Source organism: Triturus cristatus, chromosome 5_1, assembly GCF_964204655.1.
Source record: "Triturus cristatus chromosome 5_1, aTriCri1.1, whole genome shotgun sequence".
Lineage (NCBI taxonomy): Eukaryota > Metazoa > Chordata > Amphibia > Caudata > Salamandridae > Triturus > Triturus cristatus.
The window spans coordinates 678,405,719-678,419,720 of record NC_140587.1 but is presented as its reverse complement, the minus strand read 5'-3'; the positions used below and the strand labels follow the sequence as shown (position 1 = coordinate 678,419,720).

Below are 14,002 nucleotides of genomic sequence, written 5' to 3'. Positions count from 1 at the left end.
GCAAACCGGACTAACTCACAGCCAAACTCATAAAAGCGGGACAATCAAGAAACCGAACAAGCTCCAACTCGCTCCTCTTAATCCCCACAAAAAGACATAAACAAAAAGCCCTCTCCCTCTCTTTCTCAGGGAATGCCGCAAAAATCTGGAACTCTCTCCCTACCCACATCAGGACTAATCCCTCCTTCACGAACTTCAAGAGACAACTAAAAGAATTTCTCCTCAAGCGTCATCTCTATGCATCTGGTCAATGACCGCGATCTAGATCTATGTGACCTCAAGTACTCTAGCTGCTAGTCACTGTATTCTGATGTTTATGTTTCTTTACATGTATGCAGCTAATAAGCGCTCTGATATCCCGCGGGTCATGTAAGCGCTATATAAAACTCCAAACTAAATAAATATTCCAGACCAAACCACTAGATGGGGGAATGATGCACAGCATGTGAATCCAGAAAAGGATTCGGCAGCAAAATCACTGCTTCTAAACTCCAAATCTTCTTCCCATACAGTACGGAATAAAAAACCATTGCAAGGTGCAGCTCAGTAATTGGCTCTGGGTACCTCGGGTTCTTGGTGAACCTACAAGCACTATATATCTCTGCAACCAGATGGGTCCTGCGGACGGAACGGTATATTGCTAGTTAAAAATTAGAAGTTGTTACAGGTGAAAATGTAGGCACAAATGACTGCTTTTTTCAAATTAATTTCAATAATTTTTTATTTAATCTGTTACTTTCCATAGGAAAACCTTAAAGAATCTACACAATGACCCCTTGCTGAATTCAGAATTTTGTCTACTTTTCAGAAATGTATAGCTTTCCGGGATCCATTATTGGTTCCACACCCAGTTTTACCTCTAACTGGAAGGAGACTGAAAGCAAAAAAAATAGGGAAAATAAGCTATGGCTCAGTAAAATGCTAAACCTGTGTAGGAAATGTTGTGTTTCCTGCGAGCTGGGAAGAAGGTGATTTTAGCAGCACAAACCCTTCGTTGATACCATTTGCAGGGGAAAAAAGGCACTTTCTTCTGCAGCACTTTATTACCATTTTCCCCCCAAAAACATAATTTAGCAGTATTTTGCCTAATTTCTCAGTTCCCTTCAGGGGAATCCACAGACCCTGGGTACCATTTGAATCCACAGGATGTTGGAAGAAAAGGACGCAAATTTAGCATGGCTACTTTATGAGGACAAAATGTTATGGAGACCTAAGCGTGAACTACCCCAAATAGCACAAAAAAAGGTGTAGCACGGGGAGGGGGCCCTGGCAGCGAAAGGGTTGATTATACACATCTGAAGATCAGAAGGGCAGAAGGTGCCTTATTTAACTTTTTACAGGTAGCTGGTAAGGGGTCGCTCTTACCCTTTATGAATATTTATTTTCCCAGTGTGACCCAGCTGCACTTTATGGAGCAGGAATATTGTGTTTTTAGGATGTTTCTAGTTTGCAGATGGCGGAATATCGCATCTGCATACAGGTTTTGCGTTTTTCTCCCACAAGCTCACATTTCATTATGCACTCAGCGCTAAAGCTTCAAAATATCTCTGACTAAGTAAAGTTAGCATCCCTCTTACTCTGGGTGAGTGTAGGGGCCAACACTGAGGCTAACTTGAATAAAGATATATATTTTTTGATGTGCCTTGCACTATAAAACAAAAGGGTATAAGTTGTTGGTAAAGCGCCACTTCTTCGAGAATTGTCACTCCCAGAGGCTTAAAAATGAGTCTAGCAAAAGCACTATCAGGGACTACATCAGCCTGTACATTCCCGAGGAACTAGCACACTATTTAGCAAACCTACTATCTTGGTGGGAGAGATATTTAAAAATTTCATTTTAGGGCAGGCACGGTGATGAGGCTTTTCAATTTCTCAGGTACTGGTGGGTCCTCGAGGTCACCAGTTCCGGTTTGTCCCTGTTATGGATCATTAGAACAGACCATAATGCACTTTATGCTTTTTTGTCTATCTTATAAAATGTATTTAATCTTATTTATTAAGCCTATTTTAAAATTAAGGATTCATGCGTGCAGGGATGCTGTGTTCTTTCTTCAATATTTAAATGGTCATCATGCCTGTTATAGGCTTTGCGCATTTTTCATTGCAGAAAGTGGATGGATGGTTAGGTGCAATAGTATGGCTATGTAAATCTTGCAGGTTTGAGGACTGGAGAAAACATTCGTTTAGCGTATCTGATTAAACTTGTCATTTTTAAGGTGTTTGCTATATGATTTTGGTGCTGTTTTTACTTGTGAATCTTTCATGGCTGTTTTTCGTGCCGAATAAAGAAATTTGAGTTAGATTTGACCTTAGAGGCTCGCCTGTTAAAAAAGTTCAAAGATATCGTACAAATAAGTAACACACCTGATGCAGAATTTTTGTAATGAGAATCTTAGGTTCCATATAAGAAAGTGAACAAAAATGATAATCTGAAAGATTAACTAAATACCAAGACAATCTCTCGAAATACTTTGCTACAGCCAGAAAGAGAGTTTGCAACCTTTAGAGGCTAACACCAGGTAAGATATTTCTGCAACAAAAAAAAAGATTCTACAATAGAGACGCCAATGTTCATCACTGATAAGATGGGAAATGTGGATAACAGATTGGTATCTCACAGGGGAGTCACATATGAATAATAGGACCAAGAGCTTGATAACTGCCAACTGGCAAAATCTAAAGGTACGAGCAGAAGATAGAAGATAGTTTACAGACGGCTCCATGTATTCTGTAAATTGACAAAACATTTAGTGCACACTGACCGTAGAAAAATGAAGAAGGATGTGGAAAATACCACTGACAGTTTGCTCAATGCGAAGGATAATCATAGACATTTAAAGTGCCAAGCATACAAATCTGTCATGGTTACTGATTACTTGGAATTCAATGGCACATCAAGCCTTTGTTTTAGATAACAAAAGTGGTTTACTTCATCATTTGTTCCTACAGTAGGAGCTACGAAAGAGAAAATGGCTGAGAGATGGCAGTATGTTTAATGAACATTAGTTAGCTACATGAACCAAAAGCCATAGTGTTACTTTGGTCCAATTTGGTTTTGAGTTGGAACAAACAAAGAAGGATTTAAAACTATTCTTGAGGCCATTTTGACAAACAGCAAAGGTAGTGTGAAGAAAAAAAAGGACTGCTAAGGAATTGTTGGCATTTACTTATCGGGTGTATGAATCTTGCTTAAATTAAAGGATCTTATGGGAAAGTTCATTTACAATATTTGGGTGATTTCCTCCTTTTTAGGTCTCGCCTGAGCCAGGGCGCATGTGCTGCTGTGCGAGGCTTCTAGTAAGGACTTTCAACTCGGACCACACGCTCTTGCGTGTGTTTTTTTTTTGCTCACACGCTATTGGCGTTTGCGTGCGTCTTTCTCAGAAAGACAGCTCGCAATTGGCCAAAGGTGGGTGCATGTCCCGTCTTCTCTCTTCCCTGGCCTAGGGAACTCGGGAGCGAGCAGCAGCCCCACACTGAGCCTGCTGCATTCCTTAAATTCTTTGCAGTGCGTGCGCGCGCACCCCTCGCGGGCTTTTTTTTCTTTTCTTTTCTTTTCTTCTAGCGTCTTTACACCACTCGCGGGCTCACTGACGCAACATTATCACAGGCTTGAAACTTGAATGCGGTCAGTCTGATCTGGTGTCTAAAGCCCCCACCCCTCCAAGAGCACAATATGCAAGCCCAGTGCCAGTGTAAAGTGCTGCAACACTTGCATCGAACCTGGACAGCATTGGACACCTGCCATCCAGCCTGGCAGGCTCATCAGTACTTAAATTCTCTTGTGCTGTAAACATCTGTTTCATTGCATGTCTTAGGTTTAGATGTTACACTGGAACAGCAATAACATCCTTCTTGGTGCCCACTCAGCCGTGCAGTCCAAACAGAAGCTATTGTGTTCCCTCACACACAGGCCAAGAGATCCGGCCGAGCAAACACGCGCACCAGCCAGGGGATTTCACAACGGAGGAGCAGCGGTGTGCAGGCGGTGAAGACTTTGGTCCAGTCGTGCCAGGGAGCAGGTGAGCGCTATTGTGCAGGGCACTGATGTGGCACCGGACGTGCGGGCACTGCAGAGCAGCCGCCGACCATCCTCCGACCCGGGAGCACTCCCTGGAAACAGGTGGAGGAGGGGTGCTTCTAGGAGGCTCTGCCAGGTTGCACAGGCGATTATAAGCACCAGGCCTCAAAGTGGCTCAAAACAAAAGAACCTCACCGGAAAAGAGGAAAGTAACTGATGCCATTTAACAGCAGAACACAAGTATTGGCACACAAGTCTTGCACTGGCAAGCCAGCGATTTTTTTGCAAACATTTCTAACAGCTATTCAAAGTTTAAAATTATGAAAAGTGAAACTGTCCAGTCTAAAGGTGCCATGTAATGAATGGTTGCATAAACATGCAACATTGACCGAGCTCAAAAACATAGCTTAAAAAAATAAATCTAAAAAAAACACACGAAATGCAAAAGGAGAATAGCCCATGAGGCTTGGCACTTAAGTGGACTTTTTTATTAAGTAGAAATGCACAAGCAGTCTGCCACTCACAGTAAGACAGCCCCAAGCACACTCTTACAAGGTCCCAAAGGCGAGACCTATTGGCTATGCCAATGCTTGTTGTATTTGCATTTAAGGATAAAAGTTGTCAGTTGCTGGATTATCTATGTAGCTGATAATTGTGGATGTTCAGTAATAAGCTAAGTTGCTATACCATGCATTTTTCTATAAGGTTTAAATGTCACCCATCTCTTGAGTAAGTATGCAATAATGTCATCAGCTACTTAAATATTTAATATGAATGTAATCTTGTCTTTGGTTTCTCTGACCCCTCATAATTTTTTCTCAAGAGAACACGTTGATGCTATTTTTGAGTAAGCAGCGACGAATGAGGCTGCAAGAATTGTGCTAGACTTTTAAGGCATGCCAGGATTTATTCCTTTATTGGAAGCCCAACGTTTACTTTTAATGGCGGTTCGGTCAGTGGGTCAGGTTATAAACTTCATATGCCAGGATTGCCTATGTTAAATGGATTATGTTTTACACGTTGGAAGTTACATTTTAACTTCCAACGGCTTTGGGTTAATGTGTTACATGGGGATACCAGACGTCAGTTGTAAGTCTGGGCGCCAGCTGTTTTTAAGGACAGCCTGAACATTTCCTGTTTCTATTTTGAGGGACGTTAAGTATGTGGCTGGGCGACTTCACAAGTGAGTTACAGACTTGTTGCTCTTTTATACTGATACCGAGTAACCCAACTAAAAAGACTAAGAACTATTGAAGGTTACTAACTATTTTTGCCTTATGTATCCATATAGCTGTCACCAAGATGTTTTTGAGGCTGGATTTTGAATACTAAGATACTATTCTAGTTATAACGTGAACAAGAACACAGTTTCTATGCACTGTGTTAAGGTAAGTTAAGCATCTTTTAGTAATACATATTTTACACTTCATGGTATATTTACTAGGTGTTGCTAAATATGTAAGGAAAATAGGAATTGTCTTATGTTGTATATATGGGCAATTTTGAAGACATGCTTTGACAAAATAAGTGTATGCTCACTTGTATTTAATGAGTGAACGGTCTGTGAAAGATATAGGTCACATGTTTTTTTTTCTCTTCCGTGACCATATTGAGACTGCTAATAATATCACATATATAACTGACTTCTATCAAGTGAGTTCCATGACCTTATGAAAGAAGTTGGTTTTCATTCCTGTTCCTCAATAAGTTCATGAACTACTCTGACTTGCAAAACCCCTTATAATGAATGGAAGGAAGTTCTTTATACTATATAATATATATGCTTTTTAAAATAATACCTTATTTTCTCTGCACATTGGTTTTCCTAATGGTCTCTCCTTCTATGGATTTTTGCAGGAGAAGGTACTAATCTAGATTGACTTGTTTCCTACTAAGAATTTTAACGTTTTTATTCATTACTTAATGATGTTTAATTTAATGCATGTATCATGACAATGGTTTATAACCCAATAACTTTGACGGATGTACATAATGGGAATTTTGTCTATGGCAATATTTATTGTTTCACCTTCAATAAAACAGTTTGTCGTTGTTCCTGTACCTGAACTAAATAGACCATATCCTCAAGAAGATGTTAAAGACTCCTTTGAACCCTCTGAAATATGTATAAATGTCTTATTTAACTTGGTTTAGTAGACGAAGTTTACAGTGTACTTGAGTATTCAAGGACTATTCACTAAGAGGGAGAGCGAGTGTGTGAGTGTTTGAGAGAGAGAGAGTGTGTGTGTGTGTGTGTGTGAGTGAGTGTGTGTGAGAGAGAGCGTGTGTGAGAGAGAGCGAGAGAGCAAGAGCGAGAGAGCAAGCGAGAGACATGTTAAGGCCTTCTTTTTGTGAGCAAGTCCTGACATTTTTCTAAAATGTGTCTTACACCAGGGGACAGCTCCAAAAATGGTGACTCTGCTGGACAAAATATTCACTAGAAATATATATTTTTTGGTATGCTTTGCATATTGTGATATGACCTTAGGTAGGCCCTAGTTCAAAAGAGAAAAGAAAATTTACTTTAAGACATGTCAGAGTGATAGGCATAGTGATCATCATGTATTTCCCTTTCAATAGCTATCTGCCTGTTTGCGTCTGAAATACAAGCATCTGTTTGACCTTTTTTCTTTACTAGAAAGTATTGCAATTAAACTCCTCCACGGGCCGTTTTAGTGTCTTAAGGTCCCTTAGGAGCAAAAGCTACAAGAATCATTGAAAAGTGATAACATCAGATTTTTTTTAATAAGGCTATGGTTGTGTTTTCACCCAATTCATTCAAAGTATATGTTCCTCTGTGAGATGCTGATTTCAGGATTTGTACTCATCTTCTATTACGGAGTTGTGCATGATGAAAGGTTCAAAGGCACTTGCTATTGGTTTGGCTTGGATAGTTCTCTTGGGTTGGTTATTGATAAATACCCATTTTGACTTCACCTCTTGTTGCTACTGCTACAAATACTGCAGGACCTAAACTGCTGCTCACGGTATAGTTTCTGCAAACAGGAGCTCCTTTCACATCCTCTAAAACGGGATGCTTTGGTCTAGTGTTACCAGCATAACAGTCTCGCTTTCGGAATCTTTTTAATTTTATTTGCGTCAGTACTTAAATGTGTGGTCTCCATAGACACAGACCCATCTAGACCATAAATGATAGAATATTTGCAATTATACAGGCAAGTGGCCTATTTTAGGAATTTAAATGTTCTTTCTTGTGTAGGGCATGCAGCTTAATCTGTGACCAACTATAAATCTTTCAATGGCAGTCAAGTAGAGGCTTTTACTACCATAAAATACACAATGCTGTTTTTTAAATCCCCACACTAAGCTAACTATTATTTCCAAGCTAGCAAATTAGCAGGGATGTTGTTACAGGTTAACTCTGCATTAATAATGCTATTCCCAATAGAACTGGCCTTTTTTTGCTAATGATAGAACAGATATTTTCTGGAGTCTAAAAAATTGACCATAGCCAATACCAAAATAAAAGCTGGGTGAATGAAAACTAACATATAAAACGAGAGAAAGTGACTCAAACAATCAACGAGGAATGCAAAAAAAAATATGACTAACCTTAATGTGCCTGTAGCTTTGTGTTGTACTAGCAACAACAATGTATGTTTCGCACCAACTATTTTTCCCAGGAATTCAGCGATGGCAGTCTTATTAAAAAATGTTTTTCGAATATAATTCCACAGAGAGATCATCGGCAATTGTGGGCGAGAATTATTATATCCAGTATCTGCCAAATCACTTCGGCCTTTCTCCTTCAGAAAACATTTTGTTTTTGCCTTCGGTCCATTTTTGCTAATACTTGTGTGAGTTACAATAGCCATAATAACAACAACACCTACTGTGCCTTATAATTTACCATTTCTTTGCTGTATAACTTAATATACCCAGAGTCCTAATTTTTTACTGTGTCCACATATAGTTCATGTGACCTTGGTTATAAGGCTACTCAAAAAACTGATTTAGTGAAACAATTTGAAGTTCAACTTTGTGGTTACCAACACGCAATTATATGGCATGAACAAACATATATTAGGTTTGAACACAGACACACATACTTGTGTGATTCATGTTGTTATTTATTTCCTTGTTTTTAACCCCTCAGTAGGACTTGCTGCAATAAATGAAATACAGACGTAACAAATGTAATGCTGTTGGGTATGAGCAAATGGAGAGAGTAATCCAAACAGATCAGCGGCATGATCCAAGTTGTGTATACAATGCAAGCAGCAACAGCAGTTCTCAGTAATTTATATACATATTGTGTAATGTCACAACACCTGAAAAATATGCCTGATCTTTACATAATGGAACGTAATATTAAAAAATATATATGAATATAAAGAATCAGCATTACCTAATATTAAGCCCACCATCGTGCTCAAATACCCGGTCCCGCTGCCCAGGTTGAGGAATGACAATCCGGGCTGAAGCTTCAGTGCTTCCATGACTTCAGAATATATGCAAGGGGCTGATAGATGTATATTTCCATGCTTCCAGGCCAAGTCTTTGTACGCATTGTCCCTGTATCCTTCCAAGTAATAATCCCCCCGGTCAATGGCTCTGAAAGCTTGCTCCACTCTTTCAGTACGAATATACTGTGCTTCTTTCAGGTTGTCAATTAAATCATCATTGTCTTCCCCAGCGCTTACTGCTCCCCCCATATCAACGCCAATGGATGTTTCAAATAACTCCAAAATCCATTAGTAGGTCTGTTTGAAGAATTCAATTCATGTCAGCCGTGTGATTTTCCTTATTTCAACAATTCAGCAATGTGCCACCTGGGACAACAAAACAGTAAAAGGTGCTTCATTAGTAATACATGTTTAGGTTTGAAATGATAATTGATAGAAATACATGAAAAAGAGTGTTACAATGAATCTCAAAAACAGATATACTTTTCAATTACCAATTAACAGCTTCTTTCTGATTAGAACTCCTAAAACTGTGGGATACAACACACTATGTCCATCAAGGCGGCGAGCGATGGGAATATTTGAGGCTGATACACGAATAAGAATATTATCAAATTATACAACATTTGCCAATTTGGGCATTGAGGGTTGTAGTACTGTGGTATGCATATGGGATAAAAACATGGACTTATCTCACTTGGGTTTGGGGGGGTTTGAATTATAAAAGGTTATGGGGCCCCAAGACGATACAGACTAGAGTCTGGTTAAATGTTTGTTGTTTGTTAACTGATGCATACTGACAACTCAAAAAAAGAAACGACAAAAATCCTATAAAAATGCATATAATAAATCATCAAGTATTCGCTTCATGCTCAACAAAGAAGTCAAGTAACATCTATAGCTTGCTCGAGTCCGAACAAATCAAATACAATGGGGCCAAAACACAAAAGCATTTATGATATAGGGACAGGGACGTTGTGAACCCTCTGCTTTAGCAGCTACACCGGGGTGAGATTCTTTTTGGGCCTCTTCTGTCTGCAAATTAGCAGACAAAAGCTCACAATGAACCTTTTAATGGGGAAACAACCTTAACCACGCAGCCGGAACCACATAGTGCCTTTACAATGCGGACAATACAACGAACACATTGTTACCATAAGTTCCTTTTCCATGCAAGTCTTTACAACGACTTGCTTTAGGGAACACGTTGTTGGACTGGTGTTGGATTTGAAGTCCAACACTTTCCCTACTGTTGCACAGATGGAGTTGTTATAGTAAATTATACTATTCCAAAGTCCAATGCTTCCCTAAGGCAAGTTGTTGTAACAACTTGCCTGGTAAAGGAATGCGTGGTAACGATGTGTTAGTTGTGTTGACAACATTGTAAAGTCATGCATGTTAAAGGCATGCTTGGTAAAGGCATGCATGGTTCCATCATACAACATTTTAAAGGGTATACTTTTGTCAATAAGATAGGAGTGAGAGCAAGGAAGAACGAAAGAAGGGTGAACAGAAAAGGGGAAGAAGGAATACTGACTGAAAGGAAGGGTGGAAGGAAGAGTGAAAGGTAGGAAGCATGATGGGAAGGATGGATAAATGAGTGGGTGGGTGGATGAGTCAGCGAAAACACAGGTGAATGCATCGGTGAATGGAGACATGTGGAAGGATAGCAAAGTAAAGGGAAATCTGAGAGTGTGGATGTGTGGATGGATGGATGGATGGATGCCTTTATTGATGGATGGGTAAGTCAAAGGACGAACATATGGGTGGATGGATGGATGGACTGATGCATGGATTGCTGATGGATAAATAACTGAATGGATGGATAGAATAGCTGATGGATGGGATGGGGAAAGAATGAATGGATGACAGAATGTAAAGGTAAAATGGTGGCCAGCAGTGGGTGGATGGAATGGTGAATGGATAGATGCTTGGATAGAAGAGACAAGGAAACTCTTCTAGGGAGGTGCAGGCTCACTTGCTTCGCTAGCTTGGTGCCATCAAAGCTTTGACAAAAAGTGGGGGTTATTTTAATTTCGTAGCTGCTCCCTTGGTAAAGGACATAGTACTGTAGGAAAAGTCTTTTACATACTCTTACATGCCTTTTGTGTTACTAAAAGTGCTAATCCTGTCTATTTGTGGTAACTGCACACAAATCACCCAAAAAGCATATGCAAACATGTAAAAGAATACAAACAGGAGTGATTTTTACATACTCCAACCAGTTGTGTAGCAAGGATGCTGTTAGCCTTTGTGCAAGCAAAGAAAATGTCCCCTTTGACTGCAGTTGAAGTAGTATATATAGCAATTATCAGGGTTCAATGGGCCCCTCAGGGCTCTGGTGCCAACGCACCTACTGCACCAATGGTAGCTATGCCCTCAACTCCTACTGCTCTTTGTGAATAAGCCCCAAAGACAACATTCACAGCCTAGCCTATGGTCACATCTAATGGGAAAAAGCACGTTTTCTCACAGGCTGGAAAACACCAATGCCCTAATGTAGACATGGACACAGGCTCCATTCGGATCTAAACCCTCCCAACATCCCCACTATCTGTGGTATTGGCTTCGTATGCTGTTTATAATACTCATTTTAACTCTGATAAAAAAATATTCTCCACTAAAGAAACATTTTCAAATGATAATGGAAACAATATACTTATTTTCTGTACCCTCACATCTTCCCCTTTCACAAATGTTACTATTTGTAGCTATAATTAAAAATACAGAGGTCTTGGGTAGGTTTTTACCGATTATTAATATATAGAGTATTTCTGTAAATTTAATTTTAACCAGAACTTCACAAAGGTCATTCTAGCCCATTTACGCGAAAGGGAGCCAAGACCTTAGCACCTTTGTAGTTCAAAGAAATAGGTTGCACAGGTGAACTAAGAATCTGATTTATTTAGAAATCATTTTTAGCACATGAAGCTTTCTTTAAAAAGGATAAAATAACATTAAATATTACTCCTGATCTGTAGGCTTTTTCCTATTAATCTGTGGGTTTCCTGCCACCCTGCAAAGCAGTTAGAAACTGCTTATGAAGACATGGACAACAAAAGCCTTAAAACGGCATTTCTGCGCATGCGTGTGTTTGTATAAATAACATGAAATCTCTCAGCAGCTTTTGAATCTGACAAATTGGAGATGGAATAGGAGTACGGAAGTCGTAAAAATATAAAAATACATCATGGCGCTCTCCTAATCCCTAAACTACACAACATGATGATCGAAGACAAGATGGAGAAAAACAGTAGGACGTGGCATCCAATGGCATAATCAAAATAATTTCTTAAGGCATCTAGGTCAAATTCCGAACCACTCTGAGAGGAAACATAGTGGGTAATGCTTCCAGAGTACGGGGGGGGCACGTTATGGAGAATCTAAAGAAACCCACCTAAGCCCTAATTATGGTCATTCTAAAGAAGGAGCACCCGCTGTAAGATTTTCAGTAAGAGATCAGTGAGATATTCCTGGCATTTGTGGTTTAAGAGCCAGGCCCGCCGCAATCAGACGACTGTAAGTGACAAAAATATGACGAGGAAAACGTACATCTCTATCTAATTATAAATTAAAAGTGTACTGACCTCGACATTGTGCTCCCAACCACCCAGCTGAAGTGAGAGGCTGCAGACTGTAGATCAAGAGTTCCTCATACAGGCACAAACCAAGGGCGATTAGAGTACGATGTTGTCCGAGTGCACGATGGGGTTTGGTTTTGAGGTGCATAGTGCGCAACGCACTCATACATCTTGTAAAAGTATAATCCATAATGATATCTGTTTCGATGAAAGTCACTACAAGCCACAGGAAGACATTGGTTTAAAAGGTCTGTGCATAATATGGGTGAGAAATGTTTTAGGACTCACCCCCGGCCTTGGGTCTTCTCACTGGAAGCAATTAATGCAAAATACCAGTAAATTGTAGTTTATAAGTGGGCACATTGGATGCGAAGGAGGATTTTTCAGACCTAAATCTATGGACCCTCTGTCTACCAAAGTCTTGCAAGCATCCACTTGCATGAACAAGCAAGGGCTGATGCCCATGAGAAAGGCCCAGGAGAAGCACTAGCCTCCATCTTCTGTAACTGTAATGGATAGCTTGTTTCCCACTTCCACCAAGACATCCACGTTATTAGACAAGACATCAAGCCAGGTAAATGCTACAGCACTTTTCAGGAACCATTTAATGGTCAGGGGAGTCACAGATGCATCGAAGTCTGGCTGCTTCTGGTCTTGTACACGATCTGAACTGAATGGTTGAGCTTTATATGTGGGACAAGTGATTCAGTCTGCTTAGGCTACACACTTTCAGACTACGAACTAAGTAAGGACTAGTCCTGGAAATCAGCCCACTCCCATTAATACTCTGCCAACTTACAAAGATGTGGGCAAGACTACACCCTGCTTTGTGATGCAGAAGATATTTGCATGTGTAAGAAATTGGGTTATTGGTTGAGGGGGTGGAAGCCCCACTGAGGCAACAACCACAATCTTTGTCAGGGTGCACCATAAAGGTCACTACATTAACCTGTGCTTAGCCCTCTAGTAGCTTGGCACAAAAGCAGTTAGTCTTAACTTGACGCAATGTGTAAATTATCTACATAGCACACAAACAGTAACAAAGTGAAATATCAAACCCTGAAAAATCTAATAAATAAAAAGACACCAACATAAATCAAATCTAGTCAGTAGAACTAGAGTTATACATTTTTAACGTTTTTAGTGCAAAATAGTGCCTAAAAGATTAAAGCACCAACCACGGGTATCTGGTCATGCTACACCATGGTCAAAAATGTAAGGCCAACCTTGGTAGAGAGCAGGCCAGATGCACGAGTTGGATTGGGCCCGGTCTAGGCTTACCTTCGACCTTGGAAGACATTTTGAAGAAGACTTCCTAAGAAGGTAAAGTTCAGCCGGGTACAGCAGCAGGCAGTGTCCAAGGAGAAGGCGTCATCATTGGGGAACCCCTCGATGAAGTCGCAGTGGAGATTTTTTAAGTCCGGACTCAGTCACTTTTTTTGGAAGTTGAAAATCTCTAGTGATACAAAGCTGCAGGCTTTTGCCAACGAGGGTGCTACAAGAGGCCTCTCTCAACAGGATTTGCTCCTTCGATGAAGGTAGCGGGAGCTACCATGAATTTAGGTTGACCAGCGATGCACACTGAGTGTATTAGTTGGCAGGTATGTCCTGGTCTTCTGTTGGTTCTCATGGCACTTTTTGGTGAAACATTTTCTATAACCCAAGTTCTAGTGTTAGGCAGGAGCAGCACCTCTAACACCACTTCGAAGGGTTCAGGACGTGCAGGGAGGTGGGGGGGCACCACTTAGAGAGGGGCGTGTTATGACTCACTCCAACAGAGGCCAGGTGCCAGGCATCAGGAGCTTATGTCATGTCCTTGTAGCTCACACAGGAGTGAAGCCAACTAGCCCTTGGAATGGCTTCCTGGTGGTCCTGGGTTCAAGGAGATGGTCCAGTCTCCTTCAAGCAGCAAGGCAGGCCTTCACACAACACAGTAAACATCTGGTAGGAGCAGGGAAGTTATCTGGGGTTCT

The 14,002-nt window shown here is 40.5% G+C and overlaps 1 protein-coding gene across 7 annotated transcripts in view; it reads right to left on the bottom strand.

Moving 5' to 3' along the window:
• The window catches only part of PCMTD1 (protein-L-isoaspartate (D-aspartate) O-methyltransferase domain containing 1), a 327,051-nt gene that overhangs the window by 263,796 nt on the left and 49,253 nt on the right, over nucleotides 1-14,002 (bottom strand). For all 7 annotated transcript variants that reach the window (XM_085605644.1, XM_085605645.1, XM_085605641.1 and 4 more), the window contains one exon: nucleotides 8,391-8,814. In XM_085605644.1, the coding sequence (XP_085461770.1) occupies nucleotides 8,391-8,697 (307 nt within the window). In that variant the 5' untranslated portion in view covers nucleotides 8,698-8,814. The remainder of the gene's footprint in view (nucleotides 1-8,390; nucleotides 8,815-14,002) is intronic.